The sequence below is a fragment of the Sapajus apella genome, unplaced genomic scaffold (assembly GCF_009761245.1).
Source record: "Sapajus apella isolate SASKATOON/1434 unplaced genomic scaffold, GSC_monkey_1.0 scaffold5, whole genome shotgun sequence".
Lineage (NCBI taxonomy): Eukaryota > Metazoa > Chordata > Mammalia > Primates > Cebidae > Sapajus > Sapajus apella.
Window position 1 is genome coordinate 41945127 of NW_022436945.1, and position 23556 is coordinate 41968682.

The 23556-nt window shown below is 34.7% G+C and overlaps 1 protein-coding gene and 1 non-coding gene across 12 annotated transcripts in view; both read left to right on the plus strand.

Moving 5' to 3' along the window:
- Nucleotides 1-23556, plus strand: part of EXOC1 (exocyst complex component 1) — a 50861-nt gene that overhangs the window by 25611 nt on the left and 1694 nt on the right. For 8 of the 11 annotated variants that reach the window (XM_032274250.1, XM_032274256.1, XM_032274252.1 and 5 more), the window contains 9 exons: nucleotides 4188-4293; nucleotides 9531-9575; nucleotides 10843-11006; nucleotides 11979-12086; nucleotides 13298-13374; nucleotides 14219-14447; nucleotides 17038-17221; nucleotides 20011-20210; nucleotides 22427-22621. In XM_032274250.1, the coding sequence (XP_032130141.1) occupies nucleotides 4188-4293; nucleotides 9531-9575; nucleotides 10843-11006; nucleotides 11979-12086; nucleotides 13298-13374; nucleotides 14219-14447; nucleotides 17038-17221; nucleotides 20011-20210; nucleotides 22427-22621 (1308 nt within the window). The remainder of the gene's footprint in view (nucleotides 1-4187; nucleotides 4294-9530; nucleotides 9576-10842; nucleotides 11007-11978; nucleotides 12087-13297; nucleotides 13375-14218; nucleotides 14448-17037; nucleotides 17222-20010; nucleotides 20211-22426; nucleotides 22622-23556) is intronic. The other 3 variants (XM_032274254.1, XM_032274260.1, XM_032274259.1) reach the window with 1 other exon arrangement.
- LOC116548886 lies at nucleotides 5954-6060 on the plus strand. Its single transcript, XR_004267597.1, has one exon. It is a non-coding gene; the product is annotated as a U6 spliceosomal RNA (small nuclear RNA).

The window sequence follows — 23556 nt, forward strand, 5'->3', positions numbered from 1 at the left end:
CTTAGATTTAATAGCCATTGTAGCAGGAAACCATAGGGACGGTACTTTTCTGACATTTATACTGTTGATCTTTAGTTTATGAATTGGACATTATATCCCTTTTTTAAAAAATAGAGCTAAAGAACTCCTACCTATCTACTCAAATACATAAATAGCTAATAGTATTCTAGATAGTCCTGGCTGAAGATCCATTTGATTAAAATTCTGAAATAATCTGAGAAACATCTAAAACCTTTAACTGCTGTAAGTTACTGTGAACTTGAAGTTTAAAAATAAGAATTCTAAGTAATGCATAAGCTGCGTTAATAATTAATAATAATTATGTGGATAATATGGCCCTAAAAGATGTTCTAGAATTGGAAAGAATGGTATGTTCCAGGTCTCTGTGGAATGAGAATATTGGAATTGCTAATGTAAAAACAACTTCTATCTGGTATCTTAGATTCATGCTTTAGAAGAAAGCAGAAGGGTTAGGTAGAGATTTATGAGAAGTGTGATAGTAAGAAGGAGGCAAATTGTGTATTCCTATCAATGCATTTGTGTCGACATATTTGACAGTAGGACATATTCATGTATCCATTTTCATGCATTTTCTCTTTGAAGTGCCTTTGCCCATTTAAAGTAAAATCTGGCTCTTGCACTTCTAAACTGAGATCATAAGAAAAGGGACATAAACCTTGGTAGAATAAATAATATTTTTAAATTGTAATTTTAAAAATGCTAATCAAAAAAAAGTCTCCTGAGGTACTTATATACTTCTTATCTGGCTAGCTACTTTAGGTGAGATTATTTTAGTTCCTCAGAATTAGTGTATTAAGCATATATATACACGCCTCTACTGTTGTGTTATATTTTGTTTTGTCTTGTTTCATTCAACAGAATTCTGATTTGGAGATATCTTAAGGAAAAAAATTTACATTGGAATTCTTTGCCTTTTGAAGCTTTAGGAGGATTAATATTCTGAATAATTAAACATAAATTATATTTCCTTAAGAGTTTTGTGCCAACAAGTGCTTTGTCCCCTGGTGAATATTCAAATAAGTAATCAATAAGCTTTTTGCCTAATTGTGTTCCCAGTAACTAGTATTGCCCTATCTTTATATATAATGCAGTATTCATGAATGTAATTTAAAGTGAAGAAACAAGATTATAGCCAACCTAGTAGATTTATGGAATCATTCTCTGCTCAGACTATATTTTTGATTGACAATATTAATGAGCTTTTTAAATGAAAATGACCTTTTCCCAAGAATGTCGCTTCATCCTGTGATTTCAGCTTTTGACAGATTATGTATTTTTACCTCATAATCTAATTTGGCTGCTGAAGAGTTGTCAGAAACAGGGATTTTACTTAAAAAGGAAGAAAGGAATGGAAGTAAAAAAAGAAGGAAACAGGCAAATCTGGCTAAATTTCTTTAGCAAGAAATCATACTTAAATTCAGAAAGCTATTTGCACTTGCTTAGGTTTACACAGCTCACTCTTTTTGGCAGGAACAGGAAAAGCTTGTTCAAAATTCTTTGGAAATAAGAATCACTAGCCACTGCCTCTAGCTGTACTGAGGCTGAATCTAAGCAATGCCCCAATTTTTGGTATACGGAAAACAGATGTAGCTTGGATTGCCCAAATTCCCTCCTCCCAGGACTGCTACCCCTATCTGTGACTTTGGGTCATACATGTAGGGCAGTTAGTAGAGATGGTCCATCCATGGGTAGGAAAGGAGCTTTCCTCTCCTAATACCCTCCTGATTGGCAGTTTGGCTTGAAAATGACTCACATGTCTTCTCTCCACCTCAGTTTTACATTTGTAGAATTTGTCCTATTGTTGTGAATCCCGTATATGTGAGACAGATCTCAGTCAATTTAGGAAGTTTATTTTGCCAAGGTTAAGGATGCACACCCATGACACAGCCTCATTAGGTCCTGACGACATGTGCCCAAGGTGATTGGGCCACAGCTATACATTTTAAGGAGACATGAGACATCAATCAACATATGTAAGATCAACATTGGTTTGGTCTGGAAAGGCTGAACAACTTGATGCAAAGGTGGGACAACAAAGTAGGGAGGGGGCTTCCAGGTCATAGATAGATAAGTGACAAATGGTTGCATTCCTTTAAGTTTCTGATTAGCCTTTCCAAATGAGCCAATCAGGTATGCATTTATCTCAGTGAGCAGAAGGATGACTTTGAATAGAATGGGAGGTAGGTTTGCCAAGGCAATTCCCAGCTTGACTTTTCCTTTTAGCTTAGTGATTTTGGGGCCCCAAAATTTATTTTCCTTTTACATTGTATAAAGAAAAAGTAAAACATGGAGGTCTCTGGAAGACTCTACAGTGGACCCAGGTTCCACCACTTGCTACTTGAAAGCCAAATAGTAGGAGCAAGAGTTGCTGGGAGGAAAGGCAGATTTAGTTAGAGAGCCAGAGAAGCTGAGGCTGGTGGAAGGGAGATAAAAATCAGAGAGCCAGTAGAGAAGATGGTGATCTTGGGTGCTAAAGTATCATCTTAAAATTTAAAACTTACCATAGAGTTTTGTTTTTTTGTTGTGTGGTGTTTTGAGACAGAGTCTCACTCTGTCACCCAGGTTGGAATGCAGTGACACAATCACAGCTCACTGCAGCCTCAACTTTCTGGGCTCAAGCAGTCCTCCTGCCTCTGCCTCCTGAGTAGCTGGGACTACAGGCATGTACCACCACTCCCAGCTAATTTTGGATTTTTTGTAGACGCAGGGTTTCATCATGTTGCCCAGGCTGGCATCAGAGTTTTGGGGAGACACTGATAAAGTAAAACCTGCCTGTGGTCTTTCTTATCAGTGAGTTCTGTTGAGTACCAGGAGAATGGTATCTTAAGTCATTTGTGTCCCACTGAAAAAGTAATACATCCCAATGAAATAGGAATTTTAATTTATATTTGCTTTTAAAGTTATACAAAGATCATAGGAAAGAATTTCTCTTTTGACTAAGTGTTCTTACAGAGATTATATGAAAAATGTATATGGCCTACAAATTGAAAAAGGGCAGGATCTATATTATGTTTGGTCCAAATGCTATTTTATAAGGCTACATCTATAAAATATTTAAGAAAATCAGTGGTAAACTATGAATCAATATACAAATATTTACATAACATGTACCCTTTGGAAAGTATACCTGATCTTTAAAGTAAGGTAAACATCTTCTAAAAATGGACATAGCAATTTGGAATAATAGAGGAAGTTGAAGCTCTTAGATTTTATGATAAACTTAAAGGAATAGCTAGGTATGACTTTTCTGCTATGGATTTATTTAAATTTAGTCAAACTCTGTGTGTGGTATTTAACTTCATGCTTGGAAAAACATACAGTCTCCCACTATTGAGGAACTCTTCCTGAGAGTATATTTTTATGTGATAATAAGCAGAAATGATGAAGAAGTGATTTTTGCATGTCAAGGGATAGGTGTTTTTATTTGAGAATCAAATCTGTTTTAAGAAAATTAATTATTTAATTTTGGAAACTATAAGATATACTAATTAAATTCTTAGGGAAAATAACCTCTTTTGGAGTTATACCCCAAGCTAACAGAGGCTCAGTGAAACTAAATATCCTTAAATGCCATTAACACTATTTATGATTGGTAGAACTGTTTTTAAAGCGGCATGGCATTACAGAGGAAAGCAATTAAGATTCTTATACTCCTTGACCCTGTAATTCCACCCCTAAAGAATTATTCCAAAGAAATAGTTCATTAGAAATGAAAAGGTTGTTGTAACATTGTCTATCACTGCAAAACATGGGAACCTCTTCATTGTCCTTTGTTAGGGGATTGGTTTACTTAATGGTGCTACACCAACAAAACTGAATACTGTGCTGTCATTAAAATGTGAGACTGGAGAAATGTGATTGTTCTGATTCAGATATTCTGTATCGTATGATTGCAGTGATATTTAAAATATGCAAAAGGTAATATAGAAAAATGAAAATATAAATAGAGCTATGTTTGACTTCGTACGTTTGTAAATTGTTAATATTATGATGCCGATTCAATTGTTTTTTTAAGACAGAAAATAACCTATTTTTATATCCTGTGAAATATATCCAAGTTTTGCACCAGGAAATTTAAAATAAGCATGAAGGACTTGGAGAATTGAAAAATGGAAATTGTTATATGTGTTTTATTAATAAGAAGTATGTGTTACTTTTATTTTAAGAATTACATGGATTATTTATCCCGACTATATGAAAGAGAAATCAAAGATTTCTTTGAAGTTGCAAAGATCAAGATGACTGGCACAACTAAAGAAAGCAAGAAGTTTGGTAAGCTTAGGCATATCAGTTGCTTATCTTCCTATTAAAAATGGTTTTATTTATAGCAAATAATTCTAAGACGTCTTAAGCAAGGTGGAGGTAGATCCAGTAGAATTAATGAAAACAGAGATCTAATACATTGGCTTGATTTATAGCTGTTTCATGGAACAAATAAGTATATCTGTAAATTTTTTTTCCAATTAAAATTCTATAGTATGTGACTATGGCAGCAATTGTGTATTCATGCTATAATCAAATATGTATATTCATAGGAAAAGCAGTTGGTGAGAAAATGAAGTGCAGTTAAGTAGAAAAAGTATTAGACTGAGAGACAGATGTTGGGAGTTTCTGATTCCCTAAAAGACTTTTTGTAACAGCTGGGGACAAGTCACTAATCTCTTAAGTCATTGCTCTCCACATAGAAATGAAACTGATTCCTAGCTTCTTACTTCTCACTGGCTATTTTGAATCAAAAAGAAAGTTTAAATATTTTATCCCCTGACAAAGGGCTATAAAAGTCACCAAACATTCTCATGTTATTTTACCTCATTTTCCTGAAGAAATGTTTTGAAGCATGTTAATTTTTGTTGTTTCTAACTATTTAAAATGGACAAAAACATTATTTGAAAGAATAGCCAGTGACAGTATCAAGTTATGAGGAAGGCGATTTGCCGAGGCCACATTCCGCTCTTGCATGTACCCATCTCTGGAGTTCCTTTTGGATGGAGTTTTGTGCCTATTCAAGTCAAAACCTGGCCTTAAATGGCCACATTGTGTACTCCTCAGTGTGTCTGCATAGCTCCCCTTTAGAATAATGAGTTTAGCATTTGCCTGTTGAAAGGAGCCTATGCCCTAAGCAACTTCAATAATCAAGAAACAGCATTGAAAACTGATTGTACATATTTCCATTCTTTTCTGTGGGACAGAGAAGGCTGTCATTAATGGGTAATTATTTCTGTAACTCCCTGTTTTTAAAAAAAGAAGCACTAATATATTGATCATACTAGTCCAGACATTTGAAATGCTTTGGATTTGTGTGTCCATATGCTACACTTTACAGATACTGATAAGAATCTTGGGACAGTACGCTTTTGGAAACAGAAATGCTAACTCATCCTAAAGGTTAATTGTTCTTAAACAGCGATGTGTTTATATCCTTGTTAATGTTTCACTGTGGATCTGTTATGCTTTTTTTTTCAGTAAACAGCATATTATTGATGCAGTTACATGTTTAATGTTTTCATTAAGTATATTTGTCACCACTTGTTAGTGAACCATTTTATTTTGAGAGGACTCCTTCAGTATATGAAAACTGGAGGTAAAAGAGAAATATTTGTAAAATTGTCTCCTGAGTAGGTCATTAATCCTAGTATCATAATAGTTTATCAAGTCTAAGATTCACATTAAGATAAATGAAATAATAAAAAAATAACTTAAATCAAGTACAGTAGTATCTTAATGTTATCATTGCATTAACCTGTAACCTAAATTTTTTTCTTCCTTGAGAAATTCTTAAATTATCTTGTTAAAAACGTTTTTAACTAACATAATACAGGTTTAAAAGGTACTTTTGTAGTTTTATAAGTGTTAAAATTACATATCTTCTATTAAATGTATTAAATAGCAAGGATAGGAGAGTTATGTGTGACAATTGATTGCATAGAAAAATGTGCTTACTTTAGCAGCACATATACTAAAATTGGAACAATACATAGAAGATCAGCATTGCCCCTGTGCAAGGATGACACGCTAATTTGTGAAATAGTCTATAAAACAAAAGAAAATTACAGTATCAGTTATTTTGATAGCTTTAGGAGAAGAAAAACTAAATAAACAATTCAGAATATAAAAATAGTTTGGTTCATGTTTGAAAATCTAACTTTTAGCTAGTATTTTAATAATTAAAGTTAAATGCAAATGACTTGAGAAGTTCTGAATAAGGTATAATGTAAATTTTTTTAAGATGATTCAAATTGTGTTTAAATGAATTTTTAATACTACAGACTGTCCTGACTTATAATTTTTCGGCTTAGGATTTTTTGATTCTACAGTGGTTTGAAAGCAGTGTGCAGTCAGTACAAATCATACTTCAAGTACCCATACAGCCATTCTATTTTTTACTTTCAGCATGATATTCAGTAAATTACATGAAATATTCAATACTTTATTATAAAATAGGCTTTGTATTGGATGATTTTGCCCAACTCTAGGCTAATGTGTTTTCACCATCTTTCAGGTAGGCTAGGCCTCTATGCTCAGTAAGTTGGGTCTATTAAATGCATTTTCTGTTTACAATATTTTCAACTTGTAATGGGTTTATCAAAATGTAACTCCAGCCTGGCGCAGTGGCTCACACGTATAAACCCAGCATTTTGGGAGGCTGAGCCAGCAGGATGACTTGAGCCCTGGAGTTCCAGACCAACCTTGGTAATGACAAAACCCCATCTCTACAAAAAAATAAAAAATTAGCCAGGCATGGTGGTGTGCACCTGTGATCCCAGCTACCCAGGAGGCTGAGGTGCATGGATCGCTTGAGCCCGAGAAGTCAAGGCTGCAGTGAGCTGTGATTGTGCTACTATACTCCAGCTTGGACAACAGAGCAAGATCCTGTCTCAAAAAAAAAAAAAAAAAAAAAAAGGCAAGAAATGTAATCTCATTGTAAGTCAAGGAACATCTGTAATTATAATTAAAATAGAAGCCTCAAATTTTGGAAAGATGACTTTTCAGTGAATCAAAAGTAATTATAAATGAAACTTAAATTAATTTTGCATTTTACTTGATGCTCTGAAAATTCTGGGTCACAAATGCTATTAAGAATAGATACTGATAAGAATAGTCAGAATGAACGTATCTTACAAAAAGAAACTATATAATCTATACAGTAATAGAGAATCAGGGGAATAGAGAATCCTTTCTTTTTGAACCACTCTCGAATCAAGTCTTTGACACCTACTTAGCTGAAATAATTCAAAAATATGTTAAAGTATCAAGGAAGTAGCTTTTCTTTGTGATAAGGGCTTTGTGTACATTACTGCCTTTTTTGATTAATAGATTTATTTTGATCAAAGGCATGGAATTTTTTCTCCCAGGATTATTTCAGCGTATTTTTTTTCTTTGTATTCTATAAATTTACTTAATGATAAATGACAGGGAAAGGAAATTTAGTAATTATTTTTTAAGTCACCACTTTTACTTTCTACAGTTGAGATATATACATATGACTTCTTATCTGTATGAGATTTTAGTCCCTTAATACATACATTTACATAATTATTGCCCTCCTTCTTATTTAACATTTCAAACCTTTAGCCGAAATTATTCTATTCTTGTTTCTCCACTAAACTAAGAAATCTTATTGATTCTGAAGAGTCTTGAATACAGTGTTGAATTCAAAAATGGCTGAAAGATTAACTCAGTACATATTTATTAATTACATATTATCTAATAACTCACTGTTATAAGTACTGGCAACGCAGCAGTAAACAAAGACCCTACCTTTATGAAGTTTACGTTGTGGTGGGGATTATTTAAAAGATATTTAACATTTTACCTGAGTATTATCATTTTCTGATAAATGATATATATAGACTATGAACCCAGGTTATAATTGATAGTAACTACTAGTAAGTCTGTATTCCTTATTGTCTACTAAAGAAAGAAAATTAGCCAGACATGGTGGTCCACATCTATAATCTCAGCTATGTGGGAGGCTGAGGTAGGAAAATCACTTGAGCCCAGGAGTTCAGGTCCAGCCTTGGCAACATAATGAGATCCTGTTTCAAAAAAAGGAAAGAGATAAACCATGTAAAAAAATCAGATTTTGCCCTGGCACTGCTGAACATAGCATAGTGACACCTTAAGGCACCAGACAGTACTGTTCAGATTGGCTAGCAGAGCTAGTAGCTCCAGTGTGATCCCTGTTTGCCACATTAATGTCCAGCCTTGTTTTTGCATGTTCCTTTGAGCTTCAGGTAGCCACAGCTGGGAAGATACACCTGTCATGATGAAGATACACCAGTCACTGATGTGACAGGATTTTTGCCTTGAAGTTTGGCAGGGATAATGTCAACTGACACTTTTTTTTTTTTTTTCCTGTTTTTAAGATACTTTTAGGTTTTAGTTTTATTCTTTGATATTCTGTTTCATCCTATGATCTTTCTTCACTTTTCACATCAACTTCTTTTTTGTTTTGTTTTGTTTTGTTTTTTTGAGACTAAGTTTCCCCCTTGTTGCCCAGGCTAGAGTGCAGTGACACTACCTCTCCCCGGTTCTAGCAGTTCTCCTGCTTCAGCCTCCCAAGTAGCTGAGACTACAGGCATGTGCCACCACGGCTGGCTAATTTTTGTATTTTTAGTAGAGACAGGGTTTCCCTATGTTGGTCAGGATGGTCGAACCTCTGACCTCAGGTGATCCACCTGCCTCAGCCTCCCAAAGTGCTGGGGTTACAGGCATAAGCCACCGTGTCCGGCTCACATCAACTTCTAATTTGAGTTTGGACTGTTTCACAAAATTAGCTCTAATATTGATCTAATAGATGTTATAGAGAGAGAAGTTTTAGATAAAAGAAATGCCTAATGACCCTAAAAAGAGTTCAGATTATTTTATTAAATCTGTTCCCTCAACTTTACCCTTTTATTCATACATCTGATTGTTAGTATCATGATTTTTACTTTTCATTATGGGCACTCACAAAGCCAGTGCTAAGTAATTAAGCTTGATAATTAGTTTTAATTTTTTAATGGTTTTAAAGCCCCATTTATAATGTTTTATTACATATGTATAAAATTATTTAGAACAGTGGAGATTCCTTTCATGAGCTTTCGGGGAATACAAGATTGTTGATGTCTAAATCTACAGCTGCATTCTAATAAATTGCCACTTTATTATTTACTTGAATTATGTTTTCTCGAGAAACCAAAACTTGCAAATTTCGTCTTTTAAATTTAAATGTACCAGCTTTATAAACTTAAAGAAATTTTAAGTTGTAGGGGGGTTACACATAGATATTTCTACCTGAATATTTGAGTAAAAACAATACATTAAAAGGAAAGTTTTTTCTCTCATATAATTTCTCAAGCAGTAGGTGACCAACTAAACATGTCTGCACTTCTTGTTACTTGATGCTCATGGTTCTTTGCATGTGTCTTTTAAACTAGAGCTTTAACTTCCTCTTGTGCATGGTTTGTGCAAATTGCAGTTTATTAACTTGTCTTTGTCTTTGATGCTTGCAACCTAATCCATCACAGCTACACTGCCTCGAAAAGAAAGTGCTGTCAAACAGGAAACAGAGAGTGAGTATGCTTAGTGTATTAGTAGGTATTCTCAATGCGTGTTTGTTTAATGTCTAGAAATCAGTTGTCTTGAAAAAAGGTAACACCAAAAAGTTTGATTGCTCTGAATTGCCAGGTATTGGTGAAAGAAAGGCAACATGATAGTAGTGGTATGTACATCCAAGCAATGTATGATATAGTTAAAACTGCTTGAAGAGTAGTAGTAGAACTTGTGTCAGGAATTTATGAAAAGACTTAACCATTATACTTCTGTTTTCAGGCTATTTAAAAACTATAAAAATTCTTATATAGATGTGGTCGGATTTTACATAATGAAGCCCAAGTTTATCTTTAATTATTCCTACTTTGTCTTCATTTGTCCTTTCTGACCATTAGCACATAGTACAAGGTAACTGAGAAATACTCAGGAAGGATGTTTTTAGAATATATTAATTATTGTTTGTATTTAATTCTGAATAAAAATATCATATTTTCTTCTAAACATCAAATCCTTTTACTCCTTGGTGTAAAAGGCAGACATGAGCCGTTGCCCAGCTGTATGTTCTCATTTTCCCTCATGGCTATGGTGGATACCTAAATTTTACCTAAACACAGACGTCCCATATTAATATGGTTAGTGCTGTATGTATTACATTTCACTTGTATTTTAAATATAACAAGGTTTCAGGGTGTTTTTTCTCTTCATTTTATTTAGTTTTTAAAGGTCTATAATCAATTCACTTACTGGAAAAGCAGCTTTAGAGTTCAGATCATATTAAGTTGAATCACATGTAATTGACTTTTTTTGGTGGGCAGAATGATCAAGTGTGGGCAATTTCATGTGGTTCAACCTAATATATTGATTTATTGTAGAGGTAACATTGAGATGCAGCAATTATCTTCTGAAGCCATGCTAGCTAATATGCTAACATGGTCCTCAGTGACCTTCATCCATATTCTGGTCTTTTTGAATGGAAAAGAAGCCCTCATCTACTTTAGTCTAGTGATATCACCAGGCGACTTTATGAAGCAGGGAGGTTATAGACAATATGCTCTTTAAGGTCCCTTTCAGTCCTGCTCTGTGGATCTGTGTATATCGCTTTGTTGAATATGCTCAGGATTAGGACACAAATGTTAATGGAAGATAAGGAAACTATATCACCTATCCCATATAGAAGATTGTGCACTAACTAATATGAGCCCTGGAAGACCAAGATCTGTCCCTGCTTTATACTTTGGATCATTAATTTCCGAAGATCACAACTTTCAAAGTTTTATTATTTCTTAGGTCTTCATGGAAGTTCGGGGAAATTAACTGGATCTACTTCTAGTCTAAATAAGCTCAGTGTTCAGAGTTCAGGGAATCGCAGGTCTCAGTCATCTTCCCTGCTGGATATGGGAAACATGTCTGCCTCTGATCTCGATGTTGCCGACAGGACCAAATTTGACAAGGTAAACTAAAATAACAAGTACTTCTTAAACACTAACATTCGTTTTCTTTTCTAACAGCAGTTTGTGGTTGCTTTAAGTGTGTTCAAAGATTTGGATTCTTCTGGCTCTTTTAAGCATTAACCATGTCTTACTTTCCAACGGAACTGAATCTGAAAAAAAAAAAAAAAAAAAAAACTAGTCAAAGGACAAGTAAAATGTGAATTATCAATGAAATAACATTAAAAAAAGTATTAAAATTTGTGATAAATCATAAAATGCTTGCATCTTGAATCTAAGTTGTTTGAGCACCTAGAAAGTAAAGAGGAAATAAAAGCTTCTGTGATGCTAACCTTTCTCTGTACTACATTAAATATGTTTTTTTGGTTTTTGGTTTTGTTGGTTTTTTTTGTTTTTTTTTGAGATGCAGTCTTGCTCTGCCACCCAGGCTGGAATGCAGTGGCACAGTCTGACCTTACTGCAACCTCCGCCTCCCAGGTTCAATCAATTCTCTTACTTCAGCCTCCCGAGTAGCTGGGATTACAGCCGCCCGCCACCATACCCGGCTAATTTTTGTATTTTTAGTAGAGACAGTGTTTCACCATGTTGGCCAGGCTGGTTTTAAACTCCTGAGCTCAAGTGATCCGCCTGCCTCGGCCTCCCAATGTGCTGGGATTACAGGTGTGAGCCATCACACCCAGCCATAAATTGTTTTAAAAGTTGATCTTTGTGTTCTTCTTTCTAGATTTGAAGTGAATAACTGAGTTTTATTTTAGGTATGTTTTGTCGCCTTGTTATACCTTGTTAATACCATTGTCCTGTTGATCTTGGAAGAGTTAGTCTTTGGGATTCCATTGAGATTATAAATTTATAGAGAGATTAGTAAGATTACGGATCCATGGTCCATGCAGAAAAGAAAATTAAATGTGGAGTGTTATTTTAAGCATTTGGTGCTTAAAAGTCCTTTCATTATAGAATCACTTTGGTTTTCTTCAGATCTTTGAACAGGTACTAAGTGAACTGGAGCCCCTATGTCTGGCAGAACAGGACTTCATAAGTAAATTTTTCAAACTGCAGCAACATCAAAGTATGCCTGGAACTATGGTATGGCTCACAATGTACTTTGGCTAGTATTTATGATCTATAACATAATTAGCTTAATTAACATGTGGTCACAATTTTATTATGAGAAGAGAAGAGGAAAGAATTTATGATGTAAGAATTTATGCAGTAAGGATTTAGGATGTAAGGAATTTTTGTCATACCACAGGATAATAAAAACAGTGACAATTGAAGTTTGGGCATCTAATTTAATATTTCAGAATATGGATAAGCCTAAATATTCTCTAAATTAGTTAGGGGTAGGAATGTCTGAGTTTAGTTTGTAAAGAACATTATTTAAAAAGCTATTTTAACATTTTAGTAGTCATCAAGAAAAAGGTAAGTTTAAAAAATGATGTTTGAATGTATACACTATGGTATAGCAAATAATCATAATGATAAATAAAAGAAAATGAGGCCTTAGATCTGTCTTCCTTTTGATTTTGTTACTAACTAGCTATGTGATCATAAGCCAGTTATTTGATCCCCAGTTTCCTCTTCTGTAAAGTGGATATCGTAGTGCCTACCCAGCATGCCTTTCTGGTAGCATACATGTAAGAGAAGAGGAGAGAGTTTCTTGAAAATTTTGAAGAACTTAAAAACAGTGCAAATAAAGTGTGTTTTAAATTATCTCAAAATTATGTGGTTCAGAAAACCAATATATAACAGCAGTCGTAAAATAAATGATAAATTAATTATTACACATAGTTTAGAATGTTCATTCTTACGGTAGTAATGGTGGCAAATTTGTTTATTTGTTGGCTTCCGTAAAAAAGTTGTGTAGCATTTTTTTAATACTGAAGTTTTATTTGAATACTCGATGAGATTTCCTTAATTTTTAAAATTCTCTTTTAAAAGTTGGGTTTGGACGTTTTCTGTTTTTGTGGTTATTGCTGTCAAGCTGCCCCCATTCCTGTACCTTGTGTTCAGCTTCCTGCACCTCCCTACCTCCCCTCAGGTGCACACATACAAATACAACTTCTCACTCCACACAAATTCTTGGATAAAATTTAAGAACAGAGTATCTCATGAACAGTCGTAAACAGCATACTAAATTATATAGCTACCTTTATCAGTAATGCTACCTTTAAAAATCATTATTTTTCATAATGTATTCTTTCCTAGGAATTTTTAAATTGAGCAGGTTTTTGCTCTATAAATACTAGTCAAATTGTTGTCTTTTATTACGTAAAGTGCCTGAATACTTTTTACAGGCTGAAGCAGAGGACCTGGATGGAGGAACATTATCACGGCAACATAATTGTGGCACACCACTGCCGGTTTCATCTGAGTATGTCTTTGTTACTATCTATTGTTTATTTGGAAAAAAAAAAAAAAAAAAACTTTAAAACATGGATTGCTGCTCATTGAGGGGTCCAGATGTTTCTCAGTAGCCTGACAGCACTCACAGCACCAGCATATATATCCATTGTCTTATCAAATGTTTTACTGATTTAAAATTGGTCCTATTTTATGGCTCTTCAACTCTTCCTTGTTCCAGGACTCACAAAAGATGAAGTCAGTCTGTTGTTTGCTGGTAGGAGGAAGCCTTTGAATTGCAGTGTATTTCTTAGAAATCACAAAGCGCATTTCATAACCCACTTTTACAAATTAAAGCTAATTCAAATGATAAAACCCAACTCCAATAAAATATTTTTATGTCAACAACTGCTATAATCATATTTAGACATTTTTATTTGTTTTTTTTTTGTTGTTGTTGTTACTGTTATTTTTTGAGGCAGAGTCTCCCTCTTTTGCCCAGGCTGGAATGCAGTGGTGCTATCTCAGGTCACTGCAACTTCCACCTCCCGGGTTCAAGCGATTCTCCTGACTCAGCCTCCCAAGTAGCTGGGATTACAGACATGCACCACCACGTCTGGCTAATTTTTGTATTTTTGGTTCAGACAGGGTTTCACCATGTTGGCCAAGCTGGTCTCAAGCTCCTGACCTCAGGTGATCTGCCTGCCTTGGCCTCCCAAAGTGCTGGGATTATAGGCATGAGCTAACATGCCCAGCTATTTAGACATTTTTAATTTAAATTTAATCTTTTTGTATATACTCAGTGGGTTAAAGTTAAAGGTGAATTCACCTGACGCTTGCTGTAACTTTATACATCTTGTCTGTTTTCTGAACAGGAAAGATATGATCCGCCAAATGATGATTAAAATATTTCGCTGCATTGAGCCAGAGCTGAACAACCTAATTGCATTAGGAGACAAAATTGATAGCTTTAACTCTCTTTATATGCTAGTCAAAATGAGTCATCATGTGTGGACTGCACAAAATGTGGACCCTGCCTCTTTCCTAAGTACTACATTGGGAAATGTTTTGGTGACTGTCAAAAGGAACTTTGATAAATGCATTGTAAGTTTTCTTTTTTAAAAAAATACCTTAGCATCCTAGTGATTGCAAAATATAGATAAATGTATTTAAATTGAGGGATTGCTAGCTTTCTCTTGGGGAATCTATTGTTTATGTCCCTCAAAGCAGGGCATGGCAACCATCTATATGAACAGAGTTAGTTGGGTGACACTATGCCAGCTAGTTTCTCTTCCACACTGAATCTTGGAGCAAGTTCTGGAGTGGATGGCACAGTGGCAGCAGCTGCTCATGAGATCCACTGGAGGCTGGGCACAGTGGCTCACGCCTGTAATGCTAGCACTTTGGGAGGCCAAGGCAGGCAGATCACCTGAGGTCAGGAGTTCAAGACCAGCCTGGCCAACATGGTGAAACCCTGTCTCTATTAAAAATACAAAAATTAGCCCGGCATGATGGCTCATGCCTCCAATCTAAGCTACTCGGGAAGCTGAGGCAGGAGAATTGCTTGAACCTGTGAGGCAGAGGTTGCAGTGAGCCTCGATCACACCATTGCATACCAGCCTGGGTGACGAGTGAAAACTCCATCTCAAAAAAAGAAAATCCACTGGATAACTGACATCTCAGTTTACTAATCAGTGACCATTGATTTAATGAAGCAATTGAAACTGTCACTTGGATTTATTGTTATTGTTCTTCTTTTAATACATCCTAATAAAACTAATTTGATTATTTTAATAGTTTAGTAGCTTTAATAATTGTATTGTTTTAAAGAATAAATTGTTATAACTTTGAGCAATTATCATTTTTCTCATAATAGAAAAAAATTTAACAACTTTCTTACTATCCGTTACATTTTTTTATACTTCTAAGTATGAATTGGGCTGGGCCAGGTTAAAAAATGCTTCATGAACGCTTCTTAAGGCATGGCACTAGAGAAAGTAATCTAGACAAAGATGTGAATTCACATTTTCTTCTAAGTTGCCTATATATCTAAAGGATATAGGTTTCCCACTAAAGAAAAGGGTGGTTTCTTCTGCCTGTCATCCTTCTCTATATATTATTTTAATTCTTATCTCAATAAATGTCTTATTTTTGATAAGATCTCATCTCTCATTTATGAATGCGGGTCAATAAGATCAGTAGACAAGGATTTATAAAAGAGTGCTTACTGTGTACCAGGCACAAATCTGGGCACTTTGCACACACTGTGTCATCTTAAACCAAGCTCCCTAATAACATAGATTGTTTGAGAAGTAAAGTTACTTTCCCCAGGTCTGCAGTTAAAAAGTGATGGGTCTGGTATTCAAACCCAGACAGTCTGGTTCTAGTGCCTGCAATCTTATCAACACCTTCTCTACTGCATCCATTTTTACACATCACAGTTACTAATACTGATGAAGTGGAACATTAGTAAAGATAATATGAAATAATTGACTATACTCATAGGATTCTCTTGTACTAATGTCAGAAGCCTAGAGATAATTATTTTTCTAATCCATATGTTATATGGTTTTCAAGTTGTACTCCCAAAATCTCAACACAATGTAATTTTAGATGAAAGTTGAAATAATACAAAAGTATTTGGCAGTGTAATCATTCTTACTGAGTGGATTTAGATCCCTTGAGAACCATAGAACATAATTGAATCCATGGATCGTTTTGAACCTAGGATTCTGTCTGCATGAAACATTTCTTTTGCATTTTGTTATAGGCACGAGCACTCTATGGAACTAAGTGACTAATAAATATATGGAAAGCTATATAATGCAAATCCAAATGGAAATGCTTATCCTCCCTCTATGTTTCTATACCCCCAAAATAGAGAATTTGTCTGTCCAGAGAGAAATTGTAGACTGATGAAAATTGGAAATGACTGTGGTTCTCAAACTTGACCACGTGGCCACCAACCAGAAGTTACCGGGAGAGATCCTATATGTGCTCTGGAATCTGCTCTAATGTAACCTAAAATCAGCAGTTGCCTTGTACTCATCTTTCATAAATGGTAGAAATGTGTGTTGACTGTTTTACTTTGAACAGAGACTTGAAGTTCACAAGCCTTGACTGTATTTTGTTTTGTTTTATTTTTTTTTCTTTTTTACTGTTTGAGACAGTCTTGCTCTGTTGCCTAGGCTGGAGTCCAGTGGTGCAATCTCGGCTCACTGCAATCTCTGCCTCCTGGGTTAAAGCAGTTCTCATTCCTCAGCCTCCCAAGTAGCTGGGATTATAGGCGCCCACCACCATGCCCAGCTAAATTTTTTTGTATTTTTTTAGAGACGAGGTTTCACTATATTGGCCAGGCTGGTCTTGAACTCTTGGCCTCCCAAAGTGCTAGGATTACAGGCATGAGCCACCATGCCTAGCCTGTATTTGGTTTTAAATAATTTGTATTATTTTTATTTTCTTAAACTTAGTGTAAAATTGTTTTATTATCTATAGAGTTAGTTTTTCTTAGTTATCCTTGTTGTGATTCACCTTTAATCAGTAAGCATCCAAAGTGTTCTAGGTACTACATAATATCCTGCCTCTATGATATCTAGTTATACATCTATGTCCACATCTATATATTTTCTTATGATTATATGTAGTTCTAAAGTTGCTTGGTTATTTATCTCCCTTGCTTTCTGCCTAACTTTAGAGTAACCAAATAAGGCAAATGGAAGAAGTCAAGATCTCAAAGAAGAGTAAAGTTGGAATTCTTCCATTTGTTGCTGAATTTGAAGAATTTGCTGGACTTGCAGAATCAATCTTTAAAAATGCTGAGCGTCGAGGAGACTTAGATAAAGCATACACCAAACTTATCAGAGGAGTGTTTGTTAATGGTAAGCTTTTGTTACGTTCTAAAGAATTGTTATAGTTATTGTTTTTATTTCTGGTAACTCAGAAGTCAGGAACAGATAGGTTCATTATTTTGTATATCTTACAGTCTTTTTAATCTTTAATGTTAGAAAACCTAAAAAAGACTGTGAGATATACAACATCTTACAGTCTTTTTTGTATATATCGGTCTTTTTTAGGTTTTCTAACATTAAAGATTTCTTAAATTTGAAAAATAACGAGTACATAAAACCTACTTATATTCATCAGGAACCACTTACATTTTAGGGTTCATATGGGCTTATCACTATGCAAAATTGAAAATCTTTTTTATTTTTAAGATGGGCCTCATTCTGTCACCCAGGCTGGAGTGCAGTGGTATGATCTTGGCTTACTGCAGCCCTCACCTCTCAGGCTCAAATGATCCTCCCACCTGAGCCTCCCAAGTAGCTGGGACAACAGGTGCACACCACCACACCCTGCTAATTTTTTGTAGAAAATCATTTTTTAAACACAAAAACATGACCTTCCAGATTACATTTGTATTTTAACAAATGGTAACCTTAAGCAAATCAATTTACTTCTTTAGGCCTCATTTTTTCGTATCTATTATACAAGGAAATTAGTGCTAAAATATAAGAGAAATTAGTGCTGAACTACTATAATTCTCCTTCTTCCTGTGTCAGGTTCCACAACTAAGTTGCAGAAAAGTCTGGACATGTCATTTCATCTGAAATAAATGATCTGATTGTGTGTATTCAGAAATTGTAAAAGCTAAAAAATTGACAGGAAATGGAATAATCTCACCAATTGTTGCCCAGGTTTGCCTGCAGTGGCATAATCTTGGCTCACTGCACCCTTCACCTGCCAGGTTCAAGCAATTCTTTTGCCTCAGCCTCCCAAGTAGCTGGGATTATACACGGGCGTCACCATACCAGACTGATTTTTGTATTTTTAGTAGAGATGGGATTTCACTATGTTGGCCAGACTTGTCTTAAACTCCTGACTTCAAGTGATCTCCCCACCTGGGCCTCTCAAAGTGCCGGGATTATAGGCGTGAGCCACCGTGCCTAGCCTTGATTTTTCTTTTAAAATTCAAAGTAGCTTTTGTTTATCTGATTCTAAAGTAATATGGCCAGGCATAATTGCTCAACCTGTAATCTCAGCACTTTGGAAGGACCAGGTGGAGGGTCGCTTGAGCCCAGGAAGTTCAAGACCAGCCTTGGCATTATAGTGAGGCCTTGTCTCTACAAAAAAATAAAAGCAATTAGCCAGGCATGGTGGTATGTGCCTGAGTTTCAGCCACACAGGAGGCTGAGGTAGGAGGATCATTAGAGCTTAGGAGGTCGAGGCTGCCATGAGCTATATTCATGCTACTGCACTCCACCCTGGGTGAAAGAGCCAGACCATGTCTTAAAAGTAAATAATAAATGAATGAATGAATTCATTATTCATTCTTTATGAATGAATTCATGTATAAAGAAACTAAAACTTAGAAAACTTAATAACAGACAGATATTCCTTTAATTGGATAAAAGATCTATCTCAGGCCTAAAGCTTACATGATACTTAACTGCAACAGTAGAGACATTCCCTCTAAAATCAATTTAAAGCCAAAATATTGTTAGATCCTTTATTATTTAGCATTGTTGTTGAAGCACTCGCCAGTACAACAAGACCTGAAGCATAAATAACTATCCCCAAAATGAAAGTAAAAATCATTTTTAATCTTATTATGTAGAGATAATGTTAAATTTTTATTCTTCCAAACTTTTCAATTCCCTGTCTCTTCTCTGTATTTGCGTATTGTGTGTGTATGTGTTTGTGTGTGCGTGCAAGCACACGTATGTGTGTTTTCTTTAATATAAAAGTGTTATCATAACTGACACACTGTTTTTGAAGCTGCTGGGCTCTATAATCTTAGTATCTTTCCTCGTCAGTTAATATAGATAACCATAGTCATTTTTAACGATTATACAGTCATCCACTTAACCAAGTCTTCTCTTAGTAAATATTTAGGGTTTTTTTAGTTTATGTGTCTTTGTATACTTGTCAAATAATTTCTTTAGGGTAAATTACTAGAAATGGAATTACTGGGTCAAAGGGTTTATGTATCTCAAGTCTTTTCCCAAATTGTGATACAGAAAGCTTATGCCAGTTCAGTGCTATGAGCAGTTGCATTACAGCTGTGCCAATGCTGGATATTACTAGGTATTGCTAATCTTTTTATTCTTTGTCAACCTGATAGGCTATAAATTATCTCACCATTTTATTTTGCATTTCATTGATTTAGTGTATGGTGTTTTTTTTTTTCAACTTTTATGTCCAGTTTATTCATCTTTCCCTTTAACAGTCTTCTAAATTTTGGACCTTAGAAAGGTCACATTATCACAAAATTATTTTTTTATTAGCTATATTTGCTTTAGTACGTATGATTGTATTGTTTGCTTTTTACATTTTAAATAATAAAGCAGTTCAGAATTTGGCTGCAAGATGTAAAGTAGGAACCTAAATTTCATATATTAAAATGGTCCAGCTGGTTACCCTAACAAATTTTGAATAATTCATCATTTCTCCGTTGATTTGAAAAGCTACTTTTATTATATATGAATTTCGATATACACATGGAACTGTTTTAGGATGACTCGTTATGATCAGGTAGATGTGAAGAACCCCATTATGATATATTTTATTAAGTCCAGAAATATGCTTAATTCTTAAAAATGAAAAAAAACAAATCATATATATCGTCATACTCAGAAATGTTATTTAATTTTTTCTGTTTTGGTTTTAGTGGAGAAAGTAGCAAATGAAAGCCAGAAGACCCCCAGGGATGTGGTTATGATGGAAAACTTTCACCATATTTTTGCCACTCTTTCTCGATTGAAAATCTCATGTCTAGAAGCTGAAAAAAAAGAAGCCAAACAAAAATACACAGATCACCTTCAGTCTTATGTCATTTACTCTTTAGGACAACCTCTAGAAAAACTAAATGTAAATATATTTTCATTCGGCATTTTTTTCTTGCTTTTGAACCTATATACATAAGTTTGCATGTGAACTACATTACAGACATTTATCTTAAATTTTCTCATGTATTGGTGCAGAGGGGTAAGGAAGGAGGGACTCAGTTATTGAGGCTGCCAATGTGCTAGACACTGCTAGATGCTATATGTTTTATTTCTTTTATCTGTGCATTATGTTTATACATTATCTACTATATTTAATGATAATTTTACCAATTATTAATACTATTCTATTATGCGGTATTTCTGTTAATTCTTATAAACAGTGATGCATGAGCTAAGATAATATTATCCCCATTTTACAAATGAAGAAACTGAAAGTTAAAAAAACTTGCCTGACATTATAATAGCTTATAAATTACCAAGCTGGGGGATGAACCTGTATTAGGTTTTGCCATTACTCTGTCCCAATTCTTACTTTATAAATGACCAACCTTTACAATGTCTAGTTTAGGTGGAAATTTCAAAAATATTATCAAGATAAAAGATAACCAAAAGTTGCTTTATACATTGTCTTTTACTTTTCTTTCCCTTCTTTTTCTTACTTGAGTCATTTCCCAGAGCAAGTCTGTTAATTAAAGTTAAGAAATGATGATTTTAGGGAACTTTAGAACATAGTGGAAGCTTAAATGAACCTTTTTAACTAACTTTGTCTACAATATAATTAGTCATCTTTTATAAGTTCTTAGCTTGAAATTAGAGTAAAATAAAAAATATGTATCTGCTATCAGCAATTCAAAAAAATACTTGAAAGACATGTGATCAAATGCAGAACTAATTCCTTATAAGACTTAAGAACAGACAGATATTTCTTTAATTCGATAAAAGATCTGTCTCAGGCCTAAAGCTTACATGATACTTAACTGCAACATTAGAGCCATTCCCTCTGAAATCAATTTAAAGCAGAAATATTGTTAGATCCTATATTATTTAGCATTGTTGTTGAAGCGCTAGGCAGTACAAGAAGACTTGAAACATAAATAAGAGATACAGAAAAGAGAGTCAAGATTATCATGTATATGATATGTTGAAATTACTGGTGTTGATGAAGTGGCAGGATTCAAAGCAAAACTGTGTAGTTCCTGTCTACCAATTACGAGCTTATGTAGAAACTGTGTAGTTCCTGTCTACCAATTAAGAGCTTATGTAGAAACAAAATTTTTAAAGCACTAAGAATAACTTATCAAAGAATGATAATTTAATGAAGAATAAAATAATAATCACTAAGAAAGTTTCAAAAAAAAGTAGTGAGAGGGAATTGAGTTTGTCATTATTAAATCTTTGTATTGTGCTCAATATAGGTATGCCATTCGGTGAAAGTATATATATAAAAGAAGACCTGGGAATAACATTTATAATAGTATAACAGAATCAGTATGTTTAATATAAAAGATCTTATTAAAGTCAGTAAGAAAAGCACTAAGTCCCCAATTTCTAAATGGAACAAGGGACCTGAATCACTACTAAATGTATGAAAACAGGTTAACCTTATTTATAGCCAAAGAATTATAAAATAAAATGACAAATAAACTTTTTTTACTCTGGCAGTTATTGTTTTAAATTGTCATAATGCTATAATGCTTATGATGGTATGGTGAAGTAGCAACGTCATATACTGTTGACAGAAATATAAATTGATTGAGCTTTCCTAGGAAGCAGTTTGTATATATACTGAAGAATCTTTCAGATACTTAAAGTTATGCTCTTCAATGGAGTAATTATAGTCCTGGAAATTTAATCAGTAAGGTAAGTAAATAGTGCAAAAATATTTATTACAAATATATTTATAATAGATTTTCTAAAGCCTCACTAGATTTACCAAGTCCAAAAAAAAGAGGTGCGGGGTGGGATGTTAAATATCTAGTACTGAGGGATGAATAATAATTGTGGTTCAGTCATTGTAGGAAATAGTGTGCAGCCATTAAAATTTATATTTAGGAAAAAACAAATGTAAAATGTGACATGAAATTATAATCTCATATTTGTATTCACGCATCAGAAGATTAGAAGGAAATCTAAAGTGTTAACACTGCTTATCTCAGGGGTATGTTAATAGGTGATTGTTATTTTTTTCTTTATACTTTCACACATTGTCTGGTTTTTGCATGGTGATTATACACTACTTTGTAATCAAGATTTTTTCAGTGTAAATGTTAGCCATTGTTTCTTTTCATTTCCTTGAAGCATTTCTTTGAAGGCGTTGAAGCTCGTGTGGCACAGGGCATAAGAGAGGAGGAAGTAAGCTACCAACTTGCATTTAACAAACAAGAACTTCGTAAAGTCATTAAGGAGTACCCTGGAAAGGAAGTGAAAAAAGGTCTAGACAACCTCTACAAGAAGGTTGATAAACATTTATGTGAAGAAGAGAACTTACTTCAGGTATTCTTAGTTCTTTTGACCATCTGGCCTGAAGATCCTTACATATATTGCTTTTCTTTAAATATTTTTATAGAAATGCTACAGATCTAGAACAGAAGGAGAGTTCCGTTAAAGTACAGACCAGATTAATGAATGATGCGGAAGAAAGGAATACTTTTTATATAAGCAGTATGGCTTTTATGTATGGCTATTTCTGCTTGTTTTTGTATTTCTACTTTATTATGGTGAGGCGTTAAGTTTGTTTTTCTTTGGTTGGTTGGTTGGAGTTAGAAATGGGTTCATAATCTGGCTCCAGATTAAGCTGCAAGTTACTTAACCTCTCTGAGCCTCGGTTTCCTTATTTGAAAAGTGGAAATGACACCTCTCCTGTATAGTAGGCACTGTATTGGGCAACATAGCAAGACCTTGTCTCTACTAAAAATTTAAAAAAAAAAAAATAGCTGGACATGGTGACACGTGCCTGTAGTCCCAGCTACTCAAGAAGCTGAGGTGGGAAGATCGCTGTAGCCCAGGAGATTGAGGCTCCAGTGAACTATAATCATACCACTGCACTCCAGCCTAGGCCACAGAGGAAAGAGAGAGAGAGAGAGAGAGAGAGAGAGAGAGAGAGAGAGAGAGAGGAAGTCAGCTTACAGAGGTGAAGGAAGGAAGGAAGGAGGGAGGGAGGGAAGAAGTAAGGAAGGAAGGAAGGGAGGAAGGGAGGGAGGGAGGAAGGAAGGGAGGGAGAGAGGAAGGAGGGAGGGAAGGAGGAAGGAAGGAGGGAGGGAGGGAGGGAAGCAGGGAAGGAAGGAAGAGAGGAAGGGAGGGAGGGAAGAAGGAAGGAAGCTTAGAGAGGTGGAATAATAGGACCAAGCTCCCATAACTAATGGGCAGTGGAGCCAGATTTAAAGGCCAAATTAGGCCATTATTCTTTATAAACCATATTGAAAGACCCA